Source organism: Rhinichthys klamathensis, unplaced genomic scaffold (assembly GCF_029890125.1).
Source record: "Rhinichthys klamathensis goyatoka isolate OS25496 unplaced genomic scaffold, OSU_Roscu_1.1 h1tg000209l_1, whole genome shotgun sequence".
Classification (NCBI taxonomy): Eukaryota; Metazoa; Chordata; class Actinopteri; order Cypriniformes; family Leuciscidae; genus Rhinichthys; species Rhinichthys klamathensis.
In genome coordinates, this window is record NW_026606734.1 from 1,763,085 (window position 1) to 1,780,745 (window position 17,661).

A 17,661-nucleotide genomic window follows, 5' to 3' on the forward strand; every position below is an offset into this window, starting at 1 on the left:
GCTATTTTAGAATCCTTAATCTACAATTAAAAATTAATTAAAAATATTAATAAAAAGTATTAATGTTCCTTTTTCATATAAAATTGTACTTACAGTTTTAGTTTAGTTTAGTTGTAGTCTTGTAATATGTCTATATAGTTTTGTTAATACAATTTTATTAATAAAGTTTATCATTAAATCTATTCGATTTTCTGTTTTTATTTACATTTTTGAATTTAGTAATTTGTTGTTTTTGTCATTTTAATTAGTTTTTTCTCTGTTGTAGTTTTAGTAATATGTCTACATTAATAAAGTTTATTATTAAATAGATTAAATCTTTATTTTTATTTATTTTTAACTTAAACAACAAAAATGAGAAATGCCAAGTAACTGAATAATATCTGAAATAAAATAAGTTAAAAAAATATATATATATCAGTTATTTTAATTTTTTTATATAACGATTCTTTATAATAGTTTTAGTTTTAATTAACTATAATAATTAACTGCCACAAACATGACACCTAAATATGCATCATGGTCCTCGCATGTCTCATAAATGATCATAATTCAGAACGTTTTAATGTTTTGACTTGTACGCAATGCATCATATGATTTAATTTCTGGGTGAACTATTCCATTAAGCATCAGAATGGTTTGTTTATGTTTCTTTTGCGCTGACTTCAGCTGAACAATGACACTATTGTCTTTTTCAAGCTGCTTTACATCAGAATTGAATTATGTTTGCATAATTGATCATTAGGTGCTTTTGCACCAGGTAGTGCTAGCGAATTAGTTCTAGGAACTAGCCACCAGGATGGTTCCCTGAGAACTAATGGTTCCCTTAGGAAAATTTTCCCGGTTGCATTCGGACCGCCAGTAGGAACTCTGAAGTGACGTAAGCTTCTCTTGTTGTTGTGCTAGCTGGGCAGAAACACATAATCATGTTTGGCTTGGTTCCCTCAAAGTTGCGTTGGATTTTCTCCTTAGAGTAAAGGTTAAGAGGCCCATCTATCACTGTTTTCCATGTTCGTAGAGTTAGTTTCTGGAGTAAAAATATAGGCTATAATCTGTGTGTTTACATTGCTTTTTTAAAAATGGCGGGTACTGGTGTTTCGCGTGCGTTCGGCCAATTAGCGAACACTAACGTCACTGGTAGTTCCTGTAGCGCTGGTTTAGACCGACTTTGAAGTAGGAGCTAAATTAGTTCCTCCAAAAGGAGTTCCTAGAACTAAAATCGTTCCTAGTTCCTGCGGTGCGAACACGCCGAAACCCGGGTACTTTCGCCAATAGTTCTAGGAACTATGAAAAGCTAGCCTGACTTTGTCATACTCGTATTCTAGTCAGAATGTGAGTCTGATACTGCTCCATAGGGCTGTGATTATGAGGCGTGTCTTAACCTGTTAAGCTTCAAGCCCACTATTGAAAAATCCCCAGAAATGACATACCCAAACTAAAACAGATACAGTTCATGAACCCTTTGCACTAAAAGCACAAGTATGATCTCATTTGAAAGCTGACACTTGGTTGTTTATTGTAAATGTAGAATTAATTATTGTCATAATGAAAAAAACAATTTTAAATAGCTTCAAAGTTTTGTAAAGTTATTAGAAATTTATTTTTATGAAACATCTTCATGAAAATAAAATTGAAGTTGGCCCTGGAGCAATCTAGAAATGCACTGCAGCTAAAGCCACATGTCTGACCATTTTATATTTAAAATCTGAAAATGATAAGTATAAAGCTCTGTATTTAGTTAAATGTTTTTCAAGATCATGTCAAATTACTTTATTTTGATTAGACTCTATTAGCAAACTGATGTTTAGTCATCTTCTGAGTCATCTATTCAGTCTATTGTCTCTATTGTTTTGTGGTGCCCCATTCAGTCTCAGTCTCCCCTGCACACATTTACACCTCTCCAGACTGGTTATTATGGCTCTAAATATGCATTTCTTTTGTCTGCATTATAGCTACTAACGACTGGCTATTCACAAGCTATTCATAGGGTTTCAAACCCTAATTTCTTTTATCAAAGTTCTCACTAAATATTTGAAACTGGTATCAAATGCACTGAAACATTTCAGTAAGCATTCCTATTTAGAAAAAAATCATAAAACAATAACTGCTCGTGGCAGGTGCGCCTGGGCTCGCTAGCATGTTAGCTTAGCACACCATCAATACACGACCATTTATGAGATTAAAACTATGTTTGCGCTCCAAACTCACTATATAACGCAAGTCTAGTGTTTTAAATAATCTTCTGTGATCTAACTTGGCTTCAGATAAAAAAAAAATCAGACAGAAAATGTATTATTTAGTGTTCTGAACGATGATGAAATCTATATCGATTAGCATTACATTATAAATATAATCTATTATTATGAAATACCTGGCATGGCTTGAAGAACACAGGTAACTCAAATATCATTGCAATCATGTTTATTGTCTTCAAAACATCTTTATCTGCATGTTACAGCGATCTCTGTACTTTCTGTATCACTCAGTGACGTCCTGGAATGTCACATGACTATGGGTCTTCTTCATGATCCATATATGGACTTTTATTGGACATAATAGCGCCCCCATGCTATTGGTATGAATGGAAAACACAGCACATCTCAGGAAGAAGCGATCATTATGATTACATCGACGCATTTGGGTATAAATTCAATAAATATTATTCCTGTCTATAGAAATATGATGTGAATCTATGAGAATATATCAATATTTCTCCACATCTGCACATTGTTGAGCTAAAAGCCCTCAGGGACGTTGTTTTGTGAATCGCTATCATGAGGACAGCACGGAGTGTTTTTTATGAATGGACCAGCTGACGCTCATAATTCATATTAAAGGTATCGACTCGTTTTTTTCATTTCATAACTCCTGACACAAATTAAGACATAACTGTCACTATAAGTTTCTCAGAATACAATAGTGGTCAAATACTGAATCTTGAGTCTTATATCTTTTTAATGATGTATAGTTTGTCAAGGTATAACATTAAATCTGATAGTATATTTGAACTAAATAAATAAAAAAACGCTTCAGTGCGCCGACGCTCTGGAGAAGGTTAAGAGGTTAAAGGTGCCCTATGTAAAAATTGAGGTAAAATTATCCAAAAAATAAGCTACACGCATCAAAAGAATGAGAAGAAATAAGTGCAATGATGTCATTAAAAAATTGACAAGTTATAGTGCTGCCGAGATATAAACCTAAATTAGCATGCTAAATTACTAGCGCCGGCCCGACTGGTGTCGTAATACCAGTTTCGGCCATGGGAGGCGGTATGCGGGCAACATGCATAACCACCAGCCCAACTGCAGTACACGAATAACTCGCACGGCTTGTGGGCGTACTTGAACCTGATGTCAATCGCGTCTAAATGAGACCGGCCTTTATAATTTAGTGTTGAGATGTTGTTCATTGAGTCTCTAATCTCTAAAAATCTCCAAATGAACTGCGGTCTTACTATCGTGTCAATTGATTTGATTAGTATGCGCGAGGGAGAGAGAGAGCAGGAGGACTGCGCTCGTGTTGTTTGAAGACGTGAGAGTGCGCGCGCGCGGCCGGGGCGCTCTCTCTCTCTCTCTGCTCGTTATGCGCCCTGTCAAGCGCAGCAGTCATTATATTCTACATCACTCACCGATCAAATTAGGCTTTGGCGGGACAAAGCGGACGGTTTTAGAAGATTAACAACCCGAAACTAAAAAACAGACTAGAGTAGGCCAACTTTCTGGAGGTATACTGCCCCCATTTGGTATGGAATATGTGGAGTATGAATTTATTTTTTGGCAGACATTCCACATGGCACCTTTAACCGAACCAGGGAAAAAAAAACTCTGCACTCAATTGGATAGACCTACAACCAATCAGAGCAACGCAGTAAGTGTTTTTTTTATGAGCTACGCAAAGTAGTCAACAGAACTCAACTGCACGCACGCTGGAAGAAGTAGTACAATAATGAGTGTTGCGTCTTTTACTTGGTCCTCCATGAGAGCGAGTGTGCGACCAAAGAAGAAACCACAACGACCGCAGGGCTTTCATTGCGTCCCATCTTCTTAGCGACCATGGGAGCCAGCTGATAAAATAAACTTTTGCCGAATCCCGTAGAAAGGACGGCAAACACATCTTTCCGATCGACAAATGCCTTGATTGCAGTTCTATGTTCGTCTTTTAAAATGAATGCGCTGTCGATTTCTTTTACAACAGACGCGATAGCGTAATCTATACATCTCAGTTCTCCAGCTGCAGTCATCTTTGAGGGAAACCAGTGATAACGTGATGATTACGTAACTGCAGATCATCTGTCCATCATCGTATAAAGCCCGCCCTGGCAATTTAATTGGCCCGACTAATTCTTAACCGATCATAATTACTCCTCAATGGATCGAGTCCAGACCGAACTTCCCGACCAAAAAAATGTTGTGGGCGGGGTTCGGGCTGGCATCCAGGCTAATGAAAAGGCTCTTCTGGTACAAAAGCCCCTATTATTTGTTTATCACTGTAGAGCAGCTTTGAAACAATCGGTATTGTATAAAACGCTATATAAATACAGGTGACTTGACTTGATTTAATAAAGGTGCACAGTGTGAGTGTGTACCTGGTAGGGAGCGTGTGACGGCACATAGTACAGATCTCCCTCACACACACGATACTTGTCCTGTTTAATGAGCTCCCAGCTGTAGAAGATGGAGAGGAGGGACATCAGCAGCCTCCGGTCTTTATCATCAGTCACCCTCCCACCATAATTACACTCTCCTGCAGAGGACACAAGCAAACATGAGCTCAAGTGTTCTAACAATGTAACCGCGTTTCATCAAATACTGTAGATGTCAAGATGTGTTTGTATTGCAAAAAAATTACCAGTAACTAGCCAGTATTTTTACATTTTCTGAAGAAAAGAGTGGTGATCACCTATACAAATCTTTCTTTCTTTATTTATTTATTTGAGCATCCGGGTTCCACAAAGTTCTATATAGTAACAAAGGTCAGCACAGTAGGCAAAACTAAAGAAGGATACATGCGCAATGAATTAGTAAGTAAATAAATAAAAACGTGAATATGATGCTCAAAAGGAGTAGGCAGAAGCTTAAGCTTATTGACCCCTACCCCGTTTTATACATTTGAGCAGTAGTTACATTAACTACAATCAAGAAGACAATTGATACATATTTATGTTGCACTTTTCCAGTGACCATACAATTAACAAAATTAACTCACAACCATTCTGATTATTCCAAGACAAGGAAAGAAGAATTGTCAATTAGTACCCTTTCCACATTTAAGGATATTCTTCCGTCCTGTACTTAAACAGTATGACTTGTTTATTCTTTGATTTGAACTGATAAATGAATGGGCACTGCTTGAGTTGGGCTCTCAGGTTATTCCAGAGCCTGACGCCACACACAGACACACACACACATACTTTTCCTCGTAGTTCTGAAAGCCGGTACTTTAAGTTGGCCATAACCTCTCAAATTGTAACAGCTATCTCTTTTTATGAATATTTTGTGAATATTTACTGGTAGTACGGCCCGATTTGCTTTATACACTAATTGTGCAGTATACAAATCAATTAAATCCATGAATTTGAGCATGTTACTTCGTAAAAACAATATATTTGTATGTTCGCTTAATCTTAATCACAAGTTTGCTTGCTTAATCACCTGTCAGATAAAACTCACCACCATAATGCGAGGGTGTTGCTATGTGATTACTAAGGGGTTCTGAGTGGCTGTTAACACACTGCTATGTGTTTACTGTGATTTTCAGGGCGGTTGTTTGCTTAATCACCTGTCAGATACGCGAGGGCCTCCAGCGGAACCTCTTCATACTCGTCCAGGAACATCTGGATCTGACGAATGCTGATTCTCATGTCAGACTCATTGAACTCGTATGGAATATTCCAACCTGCAGAGAAAGATGAAGAGAGAAGATTGAACACACCTTTAATGTCACAATAAAACCCCCTATAGAAGATATGAATGACATCAGGAAATGAATCTTACAAAATACAAAAGTCAAAACTGTGGCTCCCAAACACATTTAATGAGCTCACCAAAAGAGTCTGATGAAGAGCATGTAGCTTTAAACATCACATTTGTTTTGGTGAGCTTATTATATGTTTTTAGCAGCAACAGTTTACCAACGTGTTTTCATTTTTTCTTCTATCACGTTTTTTTTTTTTTTTGGATGTGCATGCTTTATTTGATTGTCGGATATTGATTATCACTCTTCCTAATAATATCCAGATCATTAGTATAGATAAATAGAAGGGAGTTATATTAGACGAGCTTGCTTTTATAATAGTGTTGATCATTTTTTTAGGGGAATCAATCTATGAACTTATAGCTGCCTCTGCCTATAAAACTGCCATTTGATTGTGGCTGTACAATCTTAGAAAAGATTAGATCAGGTAGATTGATGACAGCATCATAGCAGCTTGTTCTCTAAAGATGGAGGCTGAATTAAATTAAGGATTACAGACAGGAAAGCAAACTGCATTAAAGATACATATCTGACCGAGTGGGCCGAAGGTTCTCCTCTCCTGTACCAGAGCGTGGAAGAAACACAGGCCGAACAGCAGCTTCTGCCAGATTTCCTGCTTAGCGGAGCTGTTGAAGAAGGCGGGGTCTGAGATGGGATTGCTGAGGTAAGAACGCAGTAGATTTGCCCTCAGTCCTTTGGGAGGCTCATTCGTCATCTTCACCCCATTCTGCAAAACACTCACTGGAAACTTATCAGATGGTTGACTGGTCAACCACAGCCTAAAACACAAAGAGTTTGGGGTTAGGATATTAGGCAAGTAATTGGGACATTTTTTGTCTCAAAAACTAATATTTGCATAAATGTTGATTACCACAGAAAAGTATTTACTTTTATTTCTCTCTATTTTAATCTCATTGTAATTACTGTAATGCAAACATTCATATAATGCTACATTTTATTTATAATAATTAACTATTATTTAATTAGTAGGTATACATGGTAGTATTTATTTTACTGCATCTATTTTAAGCTGATTTTTAAATAATTTTGTAGGATGCTTTGCATAATTGTATTACTGTAATGAGAATCTGGAGGGAAAGGTACTTAATTGTCATAAAAAAAATAACATCACAAAGCAAAAATCTTAAATGACACGCTTCATTTCCCTATGAAAAATATTATTTCTTATTATTTTGATTTTGAGATAAATATGTCCTTTACATTTAACTTCATGTTGAAATTGTGTGTGATTTGCTTTATTTTGAAACAGCACAATTTTTACCTGAAGCTGGTGTGTGTGTTTTCCGGTGTGATGACCTCCTCGCAAATCTTCTCCAAGGCTGGCATCCAGCTGGTTGCGAGATGACAGTTCTGCAGAACGACCCAGTTGCCATTGGTCAGCGCTACCTTGATCAGCTGCTCAGCTACTGGACCTTGACCTTGACCGAGAGAGATCGTCTGGGTCTTACTGCCGCCCATGCCCAAGTCATCTGCAAACTTCAGCAGTCCTGAGAAAGACAAAGATATACTGTGAATTTATTTCTTATAATATTACAGATTGCCCAGATTTTACATTGGTCTTCAAGACCATCAGTTGAGTATCATACAAAATTATTTAAAGTTATTACGTAAAAATTATTTGGTAAAGTATATATTTTATATCAAATGAAACACATTTGATTTACAATAAATGTAAACTTCAAAGTGTATTTAAAGTGTCTTGAAATAAAATAAACATTAACATTAATAAAATACAAAAAAACTTCAACTTATTTCGTTTCTCATTTTCATTTAGTTTAAGTACTAAAACTGAAATAAAAATTAACTAAATCTATAGACTTTTAAAAAAATTATAAAAATGACAAACAAAAAATACTAATATTTTAACTAAAATTGAATAAAAACGATATAAAAATAAAAACTGATTCAAAATATTAAAGAAACCTGTAATGGTATATTAAAATTTTAAAACAACACGACTAAATGTTGTATAAGAAGGAACAATAATATATTATAAAAAAGCACAGAAAAGAAACATCTTTCTATTTTACCTGCTGTAGGGTCTGTTCCTGGAGAGAGGACAAAGATGAGTGGCGAACAGCAGTTGGAATCACTGTAGCTTTCCGCCAGGTTGAAGGTCGGTGGCTCGATGAACGCCCGGCCCATATTGTCCACAATGAACTTCTGTACCGCCAGCACAAGTTTATCCGGTCTGAAGCAGCGCAGCACCACCATGCGCTCCATGCCCACTACCTCGCACCACTTCCCGGGTAACTCCTCGTCCTGCGGATGACCAGAGTCGTAAATCTGCTTCCATGGCACAATGTTCTCCTGCACATGCTCAAACAATCCTTTGAGACGGGGAAGTTGGGAAGCCCGGACTATTTCGGACCATGATTTGTCTGAAAGCCACTCCGGGGCTGGGTTGGGGAACGGGTTTTCCAGAGCAACGCCTCCTGTGAGAAGGAAGCGCCAGACGATGTCGTCGACCTGACCTTTTCCCTGCATGATGCCAACGGTCAAAAGCAAGGAGAACAGCAGCTTGTCCTTCTCGAACAGAGAGCGGCACACGTTATAGTAAACGCGCATGGTGAAGTGATCTAGGATGTTGGCTATGCGGCTCTGTAGGTCATCGCTAGCTGTGCTGTGAGCAATGGAGTGCAGGTACAGGTTGATGAACCACGTGAGAGAGTATTGGTACATGGGATCGATGTTCGCCAAATCTGAGATGCAGAAGAACAGAATGGACGAGTGTTCTGCAACCGGCCGATAACCCATTCGCGTCTCGTCAATCTCATTTTCAGTCACGATTGCGATCTTCTGCTTCTCGGATATCTCTTCTGACAGCACCTTAGATGATGAGAGAACCTTAATGGCAGCCTCGTCCTCGAGAATGTTCCCTTCAGAAGAAGACAGAACCTCCAGGATTTTGTTCTCAATCTCCTTTAGCTGTTTATTACTGGCTGCACTTTCGAGAATCAGCTGATTTTTCTTCTCCTCGAGTTCTGGTTTCTCTTTGGCGGCGACGATCCCCAGCAGCTGATCTTCGAGACCCAACGGTGTGATCATGAAGTTCAACAGACACACTTTGACCGCCACCTCCGGCAAGTAATGTGGATTCCTCAACCCTGTTGTTATGTAGAACCGGAAGTCGATTGAATATTCCACGGTGTTCTCGCCCAGCTTCATATATTCCACGCCCTGCTGCTTAAAGGTCTGTTTCAGGAGAACCGGCTCTAAAACTGCGTCCAGCTCCTCGCCGACATTCTCCAGGAGGACTGGTGTGCCAAACTGAATGGCGTTCTCGAGGGTACGGATGTAGTTGCCATCTGAGAGCTTGATGACAGAGAGTTTGTTGGCCTTGTTCATGTTTTTGATCCACTTGTTGGCTTGGCCCTGAGGGTCGATCATGAGTGGCCAGCGGCGAGAGTTTGAGACGATGATGCCGTTGTCGGTGGAAAATGAGTCCACGGGTAATCCAGAGATCTGCCACGAACGGATCAACACCTGGTTTCCGAGAGTGTTGCTAAGCGTGAAGTCCTTTGAACATGGGACGTTCTTCTCACTGCACAGCTCGTGCCATTTCCGCTGACACTCCACGCGATAATCGACGGTGAATGCTCCAAGATACGACACTGTAGCCGAGGACAAAAGCACGTCGCCGGTCAAGTTGGTGTATTTGATGCCGAGGAGTCGCGCAGCCTCTGTCCATCTGTCTTTTTCTCCTCCCAGGCCACCGATTAGTTTTTCAGCTCGTATTAGCTTCTGGGAACAGAGCTCGATGTTTGCTTCTAGGTCTTTTTTCTTCTGTATCATCCCTTCGAACGTGTCATTTAATGCCTGCAGACGATCCTCCACCTCCTTCAGCTCGGCACGTTTTATGGTTAACATCTGCATCTGCACAGCTAGCTCGTCTTCTGCTTCTTTTAATTTCTCTTTCTTGGGGGCAACAACCTTCGCCACACGCTCATACACTTCCATGGCACGCACCCATTTGCAAAGGCCCTCGCAGGCAGACGACACGCTTTTGATTATTGAGGGCAGAAAATCTGGGTGGTCTATAAACTTTTCTCTGATTTTCTTGATGTTAGCGGCAGGTATGTTGTCCTTGTTGAATGTTTTGAGGCTCTCAAGGAACTTCATATCACTTAGAAGCTTCTTAGATGGTCCCCAGAAGTCTTCAACCATCTTACCTGTGTAAATAAAGCAAATAAAAAAAGATAACAGAGTAGCTAAAGATGCTATTGGCAAATGGTGATCTTAGCTGGTTTAATGTGACCTTCAGTGTTCAGGACAGACAAAAATCATTCTCATACCTGATCCACCAGGGTCTTGTTTCCTCTCTGGTTTAATTCCCTTCATGACACAGATGGATTCCATGACGAGTTTGACGGGACCAGGGGGATTCTGCATCGTCTTCAGGACAGTAATATCAGCCGGCTTCAGTGTGTCCAGAGCAGAAAGAGCCGCTTCCAGCGCTGGCATCGCCTCTGCAAGATCCCCCTCACACTCATCCTATCAGAAAATAAATGAATTGATTTGAACTTCTCAATCATAGCTTTAGCAAAGTGTCTACCTCATCTCACAAACCACTGCATCCTATGCTCAAATTGCTAACCACTTTCCCAGTCCCCTCAATTGAAGCAATGCATCTAGTCCACCAAGACCATTCCAGCCTTGTAAATTCCTACATCTATTTTTAAATTTTTTATGCACTTTCTAATTAAACTTATCAAGTGGATTAAAAACACTGAAGGAAAAATCAGCAACATGAGAAAATCTGTATTGATTTTTTCACTTGTGCATCTAAAGCTTTGAGCCAGAACATACTCTAATAAAGTATGTAAAAGTACAAGCTTTGCAATTCGGCACTCCAGTCAAGTCAAGTTTAAATATATATATATAAAAAAAAGAATTTATTTTTTACGATAGATTGTTTTAAAGCAAGCAGCTTTACAGTATTACACATGGAAAACAGTCAGTGTCACTTTCAATTGGAATTACATCTTCAACGTAAAGCAGGTCTCCAGTGAACCGGAGAAGATTTCCACGCCTATGAAGGTGGAGTCCCAAACTAAAACTAGCTAAAACATGATGACAGTTCAATTAACTTATTTGAAACAGTTTTTTCCTCAATGACAAAGGTTCCTGGAATAAGACTGTATTGTACTTGCATTGTGTTATAAATTGCATTCTAATACATTTTTTATTTCTACATTTCTAATACATGAAATTGATTTGAAATTGGGTTTGCATTCAGATACCTGCATGGATTATTTTTGTGAGCCTTAGATATCAATTTTCAATTTTCCCCATCCGTTACCTTAATCGCTTTAGCAGCAGCTGCTGCATCATTGGCGACTTTCTCATCGGCACTGACAAGCTCTTTCTTAGCATCCACCTCAACGGTCTCTTTTTCTATCTTCACCATCATCTGATCAGTCTGCTTTGCTGTTTCGATTAGTTCCGGCTGTAGAGCTGTGAGCTCCTGCTGCATGACTGCTACCTGCACATCACACATACATATACAACACTGTCAACATCAATATATCCATGACTAATAACTACCGTAAAACTTCAAATAATAGCGAAAGTCCCAAATAGACGCCTGTCTCTTTTACACGCCTGGTGTGGCTGCAGGTCTGGGTCAATAAAGGCCGGTCTCAAATAGAGCCCGGGTCTGTTTTTTAGTTTTGTATGTAATCTAATAAAACCTGTCAGATCGTCCGCTTTTTGGCGGCCGCCAAAGCAAATTTTTGTCCCGCCAAAGCCTTTTTTGATCGGTGAGTGATGTAGAATAGAATGACTGCTGTGCTTGACACATAGATATGTGCTTGACAGGGCGTAACGAGCAGAGAGAGCGCCCCGGCCGCGCGCGCGCACTCTCACGTCTTCAAACAACACGAGCACTGTCTTGCTCTCTCTCCCTCGCGCGCATATTAATCAAAATCAATTGACACGATAGTAAAAGGTCGGAAGGCCGCAGTTTCACGAGGAGCATTTGGAGATTTTTAGAGATTAGAGACTCTAGGCCTACACTCAATGAACAACATCTCAACACTAAATTATAAAGGCCGGTCTCATATAGACCCCTGTCTCAAATACAAGCCGGTGCAGTTCGACGATTTGGGAAAATAAAAGCCCGGGCTATTATTTGAAGTTTTACGGTATGTACATTATCAAAAAATGGGCTCTCATTGATTAAAATTATCACAATGATTTAAAAAAAAAAATTATATCTTCATTTACTAAAATCTACATTATTTATCTGAGGCCACCTGTAAAAATGGTTCTATTTTACACTTTTATTTATTTTTTTATAAAATGTTAATCGGTATTGAAAATCAAATATTTACTATTTAAATAACATTACATCGAATAGAAGAACAGATGAACATAATGAAATGTACAGAGAGTATTATGACGTGACAGGTAAAGCATCCACATTTTCTGTCTCACCTGAGAAGCAGCAAAGTCAAGTTTCTGCAAGCCGACTATGTAGCGATTCTTGAGCTCGTTCACCTCGTGGCGTTTGGAACTGAGCAAGGCTTTATAGGTCAGGATGAGCTCCAGGTAAGAAGTAGGAGTGACATAATTATGTCTGCGCAGCTGGGAGTAATAGCGCTCAGACATCTCTCGCACACTCTCCTGGAACGTTTTACACATTTCCACCACCCTGAGAATAATGCAAAGCAGACAATGTGAGCCTTTATATTTTAATACTATCATCTGTTTAAAGGTAATAAAAGCTGGCTTATGACCGCACTCTATCCTGATGTTGTCTTCCAGGTCCAGATCCTCAAGGAACTTGTTGGCAACCATTTCCAGAGCATCTTTGGGCCAGGCCTGAAACCAGTCTATGGTGCAGCAGTTGATCAGAGATGGGAACATCCTGAGACGATTGCGGAAGCCTTCACCTATTGGGCTCATTGCTATTGGGACAAACATACATACAGTTTACAAATAAAAATAACTATATACAGTATATAAATACAGTATAAATAACTTATAATTGTGATAATTGATTTATATATTATAACAATACATAAATATAAAAAATAACATTATAATATGTAAATATATATTATTTTATATATAAATTAGGGATGGGCAACGATTAATCGCGATTAATTGCATCCAAAATAATATATACATGCATGTGTGTGTATTTATATATACAAAATAATTATACACACTACACACACATATATTATGTAAACACAAACTTTTATTTTGGATGCGATTAATCGCGATTAATCGTTGCCCAGCCCTAATATAAATATATAATTAGTATACTATTATTATATAATATTACATATAGCATACTATATAAATTATATGATATATATATTTACTAAATAAACAAACAATAAAATAACATATACGGTACTTTATTTTTATATAATTTGATTAATTGTGTATGCTGTTTTATTAATAACTTCTTTTGTGTATACATTAATTTACTATCTTGGCCAGTAAAAGCGACCTCTCAGAGAGGTTTCTGTCCTGGTTAAATAAAGGTTAAATAAAATAAATAAATAAAAATATATATAATACGATATAATATAAACAGTACCGAGAACTATATGAAGATTGGCTTTAACTTTGTCGATAAAGAAGTTGTACATGGAGAGTGGTGTGACGTCAATCTTCTTCCCTTCCATTTGGGCAATTCCCTGCATTTTTTCGATGATGTCCGCACGCTCGTCCGCTGGGAAGATGTTTGGCACGTCTCCTGTGTTCAGCAGCATGTTGATGTCCTCGACGAAGGCTTCATCCTTGATCTGGTTGTCGCTAAAGAGAAATGTTGTTTTCTTCCCCTCTATCCCTGCTTTAAGCATCAAGTGCTTTAGATTGTCACGCCAGTCCGACATGCTGTAGTTCTTGGTGAGTTCGATCTGAAACAGCTCGTAGTCATTGATAAAGGTGGCAAGTTTGGTGGTGCTCTGCCGCCCTGATCCGCCGATACCCACCAGCAGCAGGTGGCCGTTGTCTTGTTTCAGCACACGGCAGATTCGGGAGATGTGTTCGATGGCGAACTGAAACATCACAAGGTTCATGGGTGCTTTGCTGATGTTATTGAACTCCCTGAGGTAGAAATCCATCACCTCGGTTAATGTGCTTAGATCGGTGATCTCGTCATATGGTTTACTAGCAGAGTCTGGTTTGGCGTAGTCACCAAAAAACAGGCTGCGAATGCTGTCATCTTCGACATTACCAGACAGAGTGAGATGACAGAGAAGCTGAACAGGTGAAAAGAAACACATGAATACATCTTTAGAAAATCATCTAAAGCAAAGTGTGGTATAAAAAAATACTAGATAACCAGATCTTTTTCATTTAAAATAATTGATCAGCTTTCCTTGTAATAGAGTGAAAATTGCACAGGTCAAATTTTACCTCAAATTTATTACTTATTCAAGTATGTTTGCATAAAAATTATAAATATTTATTTATTTATTTTTAAATACTGTGGTTTAAATTTAATTGTCTTTAAAAAAAAATGTGTATAATTAGATCATTTATCATTTATTTATTTTAAATCATTTGATGTTGTGGGAGGCAAAATATGACTATGTATCTATTACCTTGTCAATGGTTTGTTTGAAATACGCTGATGTCCTCTCTTTAACAATATTAAAAAATTTCTCTCTATCGTCATTATCAACCAGTCGGTCATAAAACACACGATAGATCTCATGGATCCATAACCGGATCAGCTTATCTCCTTCCTGATGAAAAAAAGAAGCACAGAACTCAGATTCTGTAAACTATTTAGTGTATTTACTTAGCCTTTACATAGAAATATACGTGTGTGCATTTACCTGCATGTGCGTTGATGGACACAGCATTACGCCCCTAATCACCCTCGCAAAATCACGCAGGTTAAAAATATAATGAGATTTAGACGGTGTTGGGAGGAAACTCTCGATTGCATCCTTGTACACAGCCATAGTAGCTTGAACCATGATTTTACCCAACCTACAACAAATACACATACCCAGAAATATTTAATCTCTTTTCTTTTATCAAACAGTGGTTACAAAAACAATTTGGAATCTTAAGCCAAACTTCAAAGGTTTGGCTTGTAAGTATGATTTCGCTATATGTATTCTAAATATGTCACAAAATATTTTTTTAGTAATATTTAATAATATTTTAATCTTTATATAGATAATGCAATCACATAGAGACATTTTTAAGTTGGACTTAAGTGTCTAAATACTTTTTTTGGGGCCACTTTACATCAACACACACCTGTAGAAAGACGCATCAAAACCATTGCTGAAGTGCCAGTCGGTGATGGATGTGAAGATGTTACCTAGAGTCTCATCATCAAATGTGTCGATTGATATAATGTTTAGGTGACGTGTCAATCGCCCTGTGAGGGAAGAAAGACACATAACAATATTAGCCTTCGTCATTTTCTTCTTTGTCACTGTTTTAAGCATTTTTAGGATCAGAAATGTACCTGTAATGTCATTTCTCCCTCCACCAGGGGGCCCCATAGCAGACATATACAGCACATCCTCAATATCCAATCTGGATGTGTCTTTTTTATCATACCAATGATGATGATCGATCCACTGCCGCAGCAATTCAATGGGCGGCTGAGCACCGTATATCTCTTTTGCAGGCATGTTCAGATCATCTACAGGAAGTTTTACAATAGCAAAGATAGTTTTAATCTCTGCTAGGTCACAAAATTAAAGGAAAGTAGCAGAATATTTATTATGTTTATTTATTACATATTCCCCCAGTTTCACATACAAGGCTTAAACCTAGTCACAGACTAAAATGCATGTTTGAGCTGGTTTAACTGAAAGCAACTTGAACTGACATATCTTAAAATGTCAGTGCTATTGTTTTGACTCAAAATCCACACAACTAATGTTTTTTTTTCTAAGGCATGTATGTCTGTGAAAACGGGCCATTGTCTAAGAACATAATATGTGGCACGCTGTAGTTTAATTAGAATTGTTTTACAACTCTGTTTATGTATTTATTTCTTTATCAGTGCATTCATTTAATTCTCTAGAGATCAATTAATGAAGCAGATGTACATAAGCACAAACTAAAACCACTATTTTGCAGGGAAACTTTTTCAGAACTTGTGAAACTATTACATTTACAGCATTAGTCACAGCAATGTCTTAGCCTTAGACAATCAATGTTTGTAACAGATCTAGTTCTTACCAACATAGATAATGCATTTCTTCCCCATCGGCGGGCCAAACACGCCCTTGCGGCGGCGGTCCAGTTTGGACATGATGATGTCCTGGGTTTGGTTGGCAGAGGTGCGGGCGGAGAAGTTGATGCAGATGGGAGTGTAGCGCTCCTTCGGGAGCGACATCAGGAAGTTGTTGTTGATCACAGACTTGCCGGTTCCTGTGGGTCCCACAATCAGCACGGGCACTTCATGTGACAGGTACGTCCTGAGGAAGAAGAGCTGCCGTGACGTTTCTGCCGTGGGTATGATAAGATCAGACACCTGAGAGAGAGACAGAGACATCAAAGGACATATAAAGAGTGTGATGTGAATTTTTCCCTTCGATGCATTCACCCCTGGTAGACAGTGATCTATCTAGGCCATCACTAATGTCCTCTACAGGCTTACTTTAAGAATATATTTAGAATTAATTTTCAGACTTTCCTATAAGGTTTCATTTGTTAACATGAACAAACAATGAACAACACTTCTACAGCATTTATTAATCCTAGATAATGTTAATCTCAACATTTACTAATACATTAAGATAAAAAGTTGTATCCGTTAACATTAGTTCACACACTGAACTGACATAAATATGAAAATGTTTATTAACTAAGATTAACAATGGTTTATAAATGCTGTAAAAAATATATTGCTTATTGTTAGCTCATGTTAGTTAATGCAGTAACTAATGTTAATAAATGAGACCTTATTTCAATGACATTTGAAAACTCTTTTTAAATCTGGTAAAACTGTTTTTTTGACTAAGGGAATTTATTTGCAACAAATTTACAAAAGCAATTATAATTGTGTATATGTCAGTCCCTCCAGTTTTTCGCGATTCTGCGATCGCTGAATACAACGCAAAATCAACAAAATGTCGCATTTTTTTGCGATCCTGCATAATTCCTAATTAAACCGCAAAATAATCACAAAAAATCTAAAAAAGTCCTCTCAAAACATTAAATTATAATTACCCAATTGATCTCTAGTTTATTAAAGTTTCAATGCATTTTTACGTGGGTACAGATTACAGAATAGATGTTGCGCACGCGTGATGTCTGTGAGCGGTCTGTCAGAAACATGGCGAAAGAAAAAGCGTCTCTCCTGCCCTCTCAGCGCCCAGGTTTTCATTGGGCAGTACGGCAAACTTGTTAATGCGTTTAACATGATTGAATGACATAACAAAAAGTATTATATGCTCGATGGTACTAAAAAGAATTATTAAAAGCGCAGTATACCGTGAAAGAGAACTAATTTCAGCCAGTCGAGTGACAGTCTGTCTCTGACTGCAAGTGTGTGTGTGTGTGTGTGTGTGTGACTTACTGACTGACTGCGTATCACCGCCTGTCGGCCTAGTTAGAATATTGAATTCTCTTTATAGCGCTTGAACAAATACACATAGCTACAATTACTTCAAAATATTCATCTTGGCAAGTATTTACGTAAAACAATCAGTAATAACTGATTGGGACGTT

General features: G+C 38.1%; 1 protein-coding gene across 1 annotated transcript in view; it reads right to left on the minus strand.

Annotated features, from left to right (window-relative positions):
- dnah3 (dynein axonemal heavy chain 3) overlaps positions 1–17,661 on the minus strand; it is a 44,804-nt gene that overhangs the window by 4,153 nt on the left and 22,990 nt on the right. Inside the window, exons 41-55 of the mRNA XM_056263654.1 lie at positions 16,168–16,462; positions 15,443–15,622; positions 15,229–15,352; positions 14,796–14,952; positions 14,559–14,702; positions 13,547–14,213; positions 12,737–12,902; positions 12,430–12,646; positions 11,294–11,476; positions 10,287–10,485; positions 8,022–10,163; positions 7,253–7,478; positions 6,505–6,749; positions 5,776–5,892; positions 4,583–4,740 (exon numbers count right to left, since the gene is read on the minus strand). Of these exons, the coding sequence (XP_056119629.1) occupies positions 4,583–4,740; positions 5,776–5,892; positions 6,505–6,749; positions 7,253–7,478; positions 8,022–10,163; positions 10,287–10,485; positions 11,294–11,476; positions 12,430–12,646; positions 12,737–12,902; positions 13,547–14,213; positions 14,559–14,702; positions 14,796–14,952; positions 15,229–15,352; positions 15,443–15,622; positions 16,168–16,462 (5,220 nt within the window). The remainder of the gene's footprint in view (positions 1–4,582; positions 4,741–5,775; positions 5,893–6,504; positions 6,750–7,252; positions 7,479–8,021; positions 10,164–10,286; positions 10,486–11,293; positions 11,477–12,429; positions 12,647–12,736; positions 12,903–13,546; positions 14,214–14,558; positions 14,703–14,795; positions 14,953–15,228; positions 15,353–15,442; positions 15,623–16,167; positions 16,463–17,661) is intronic.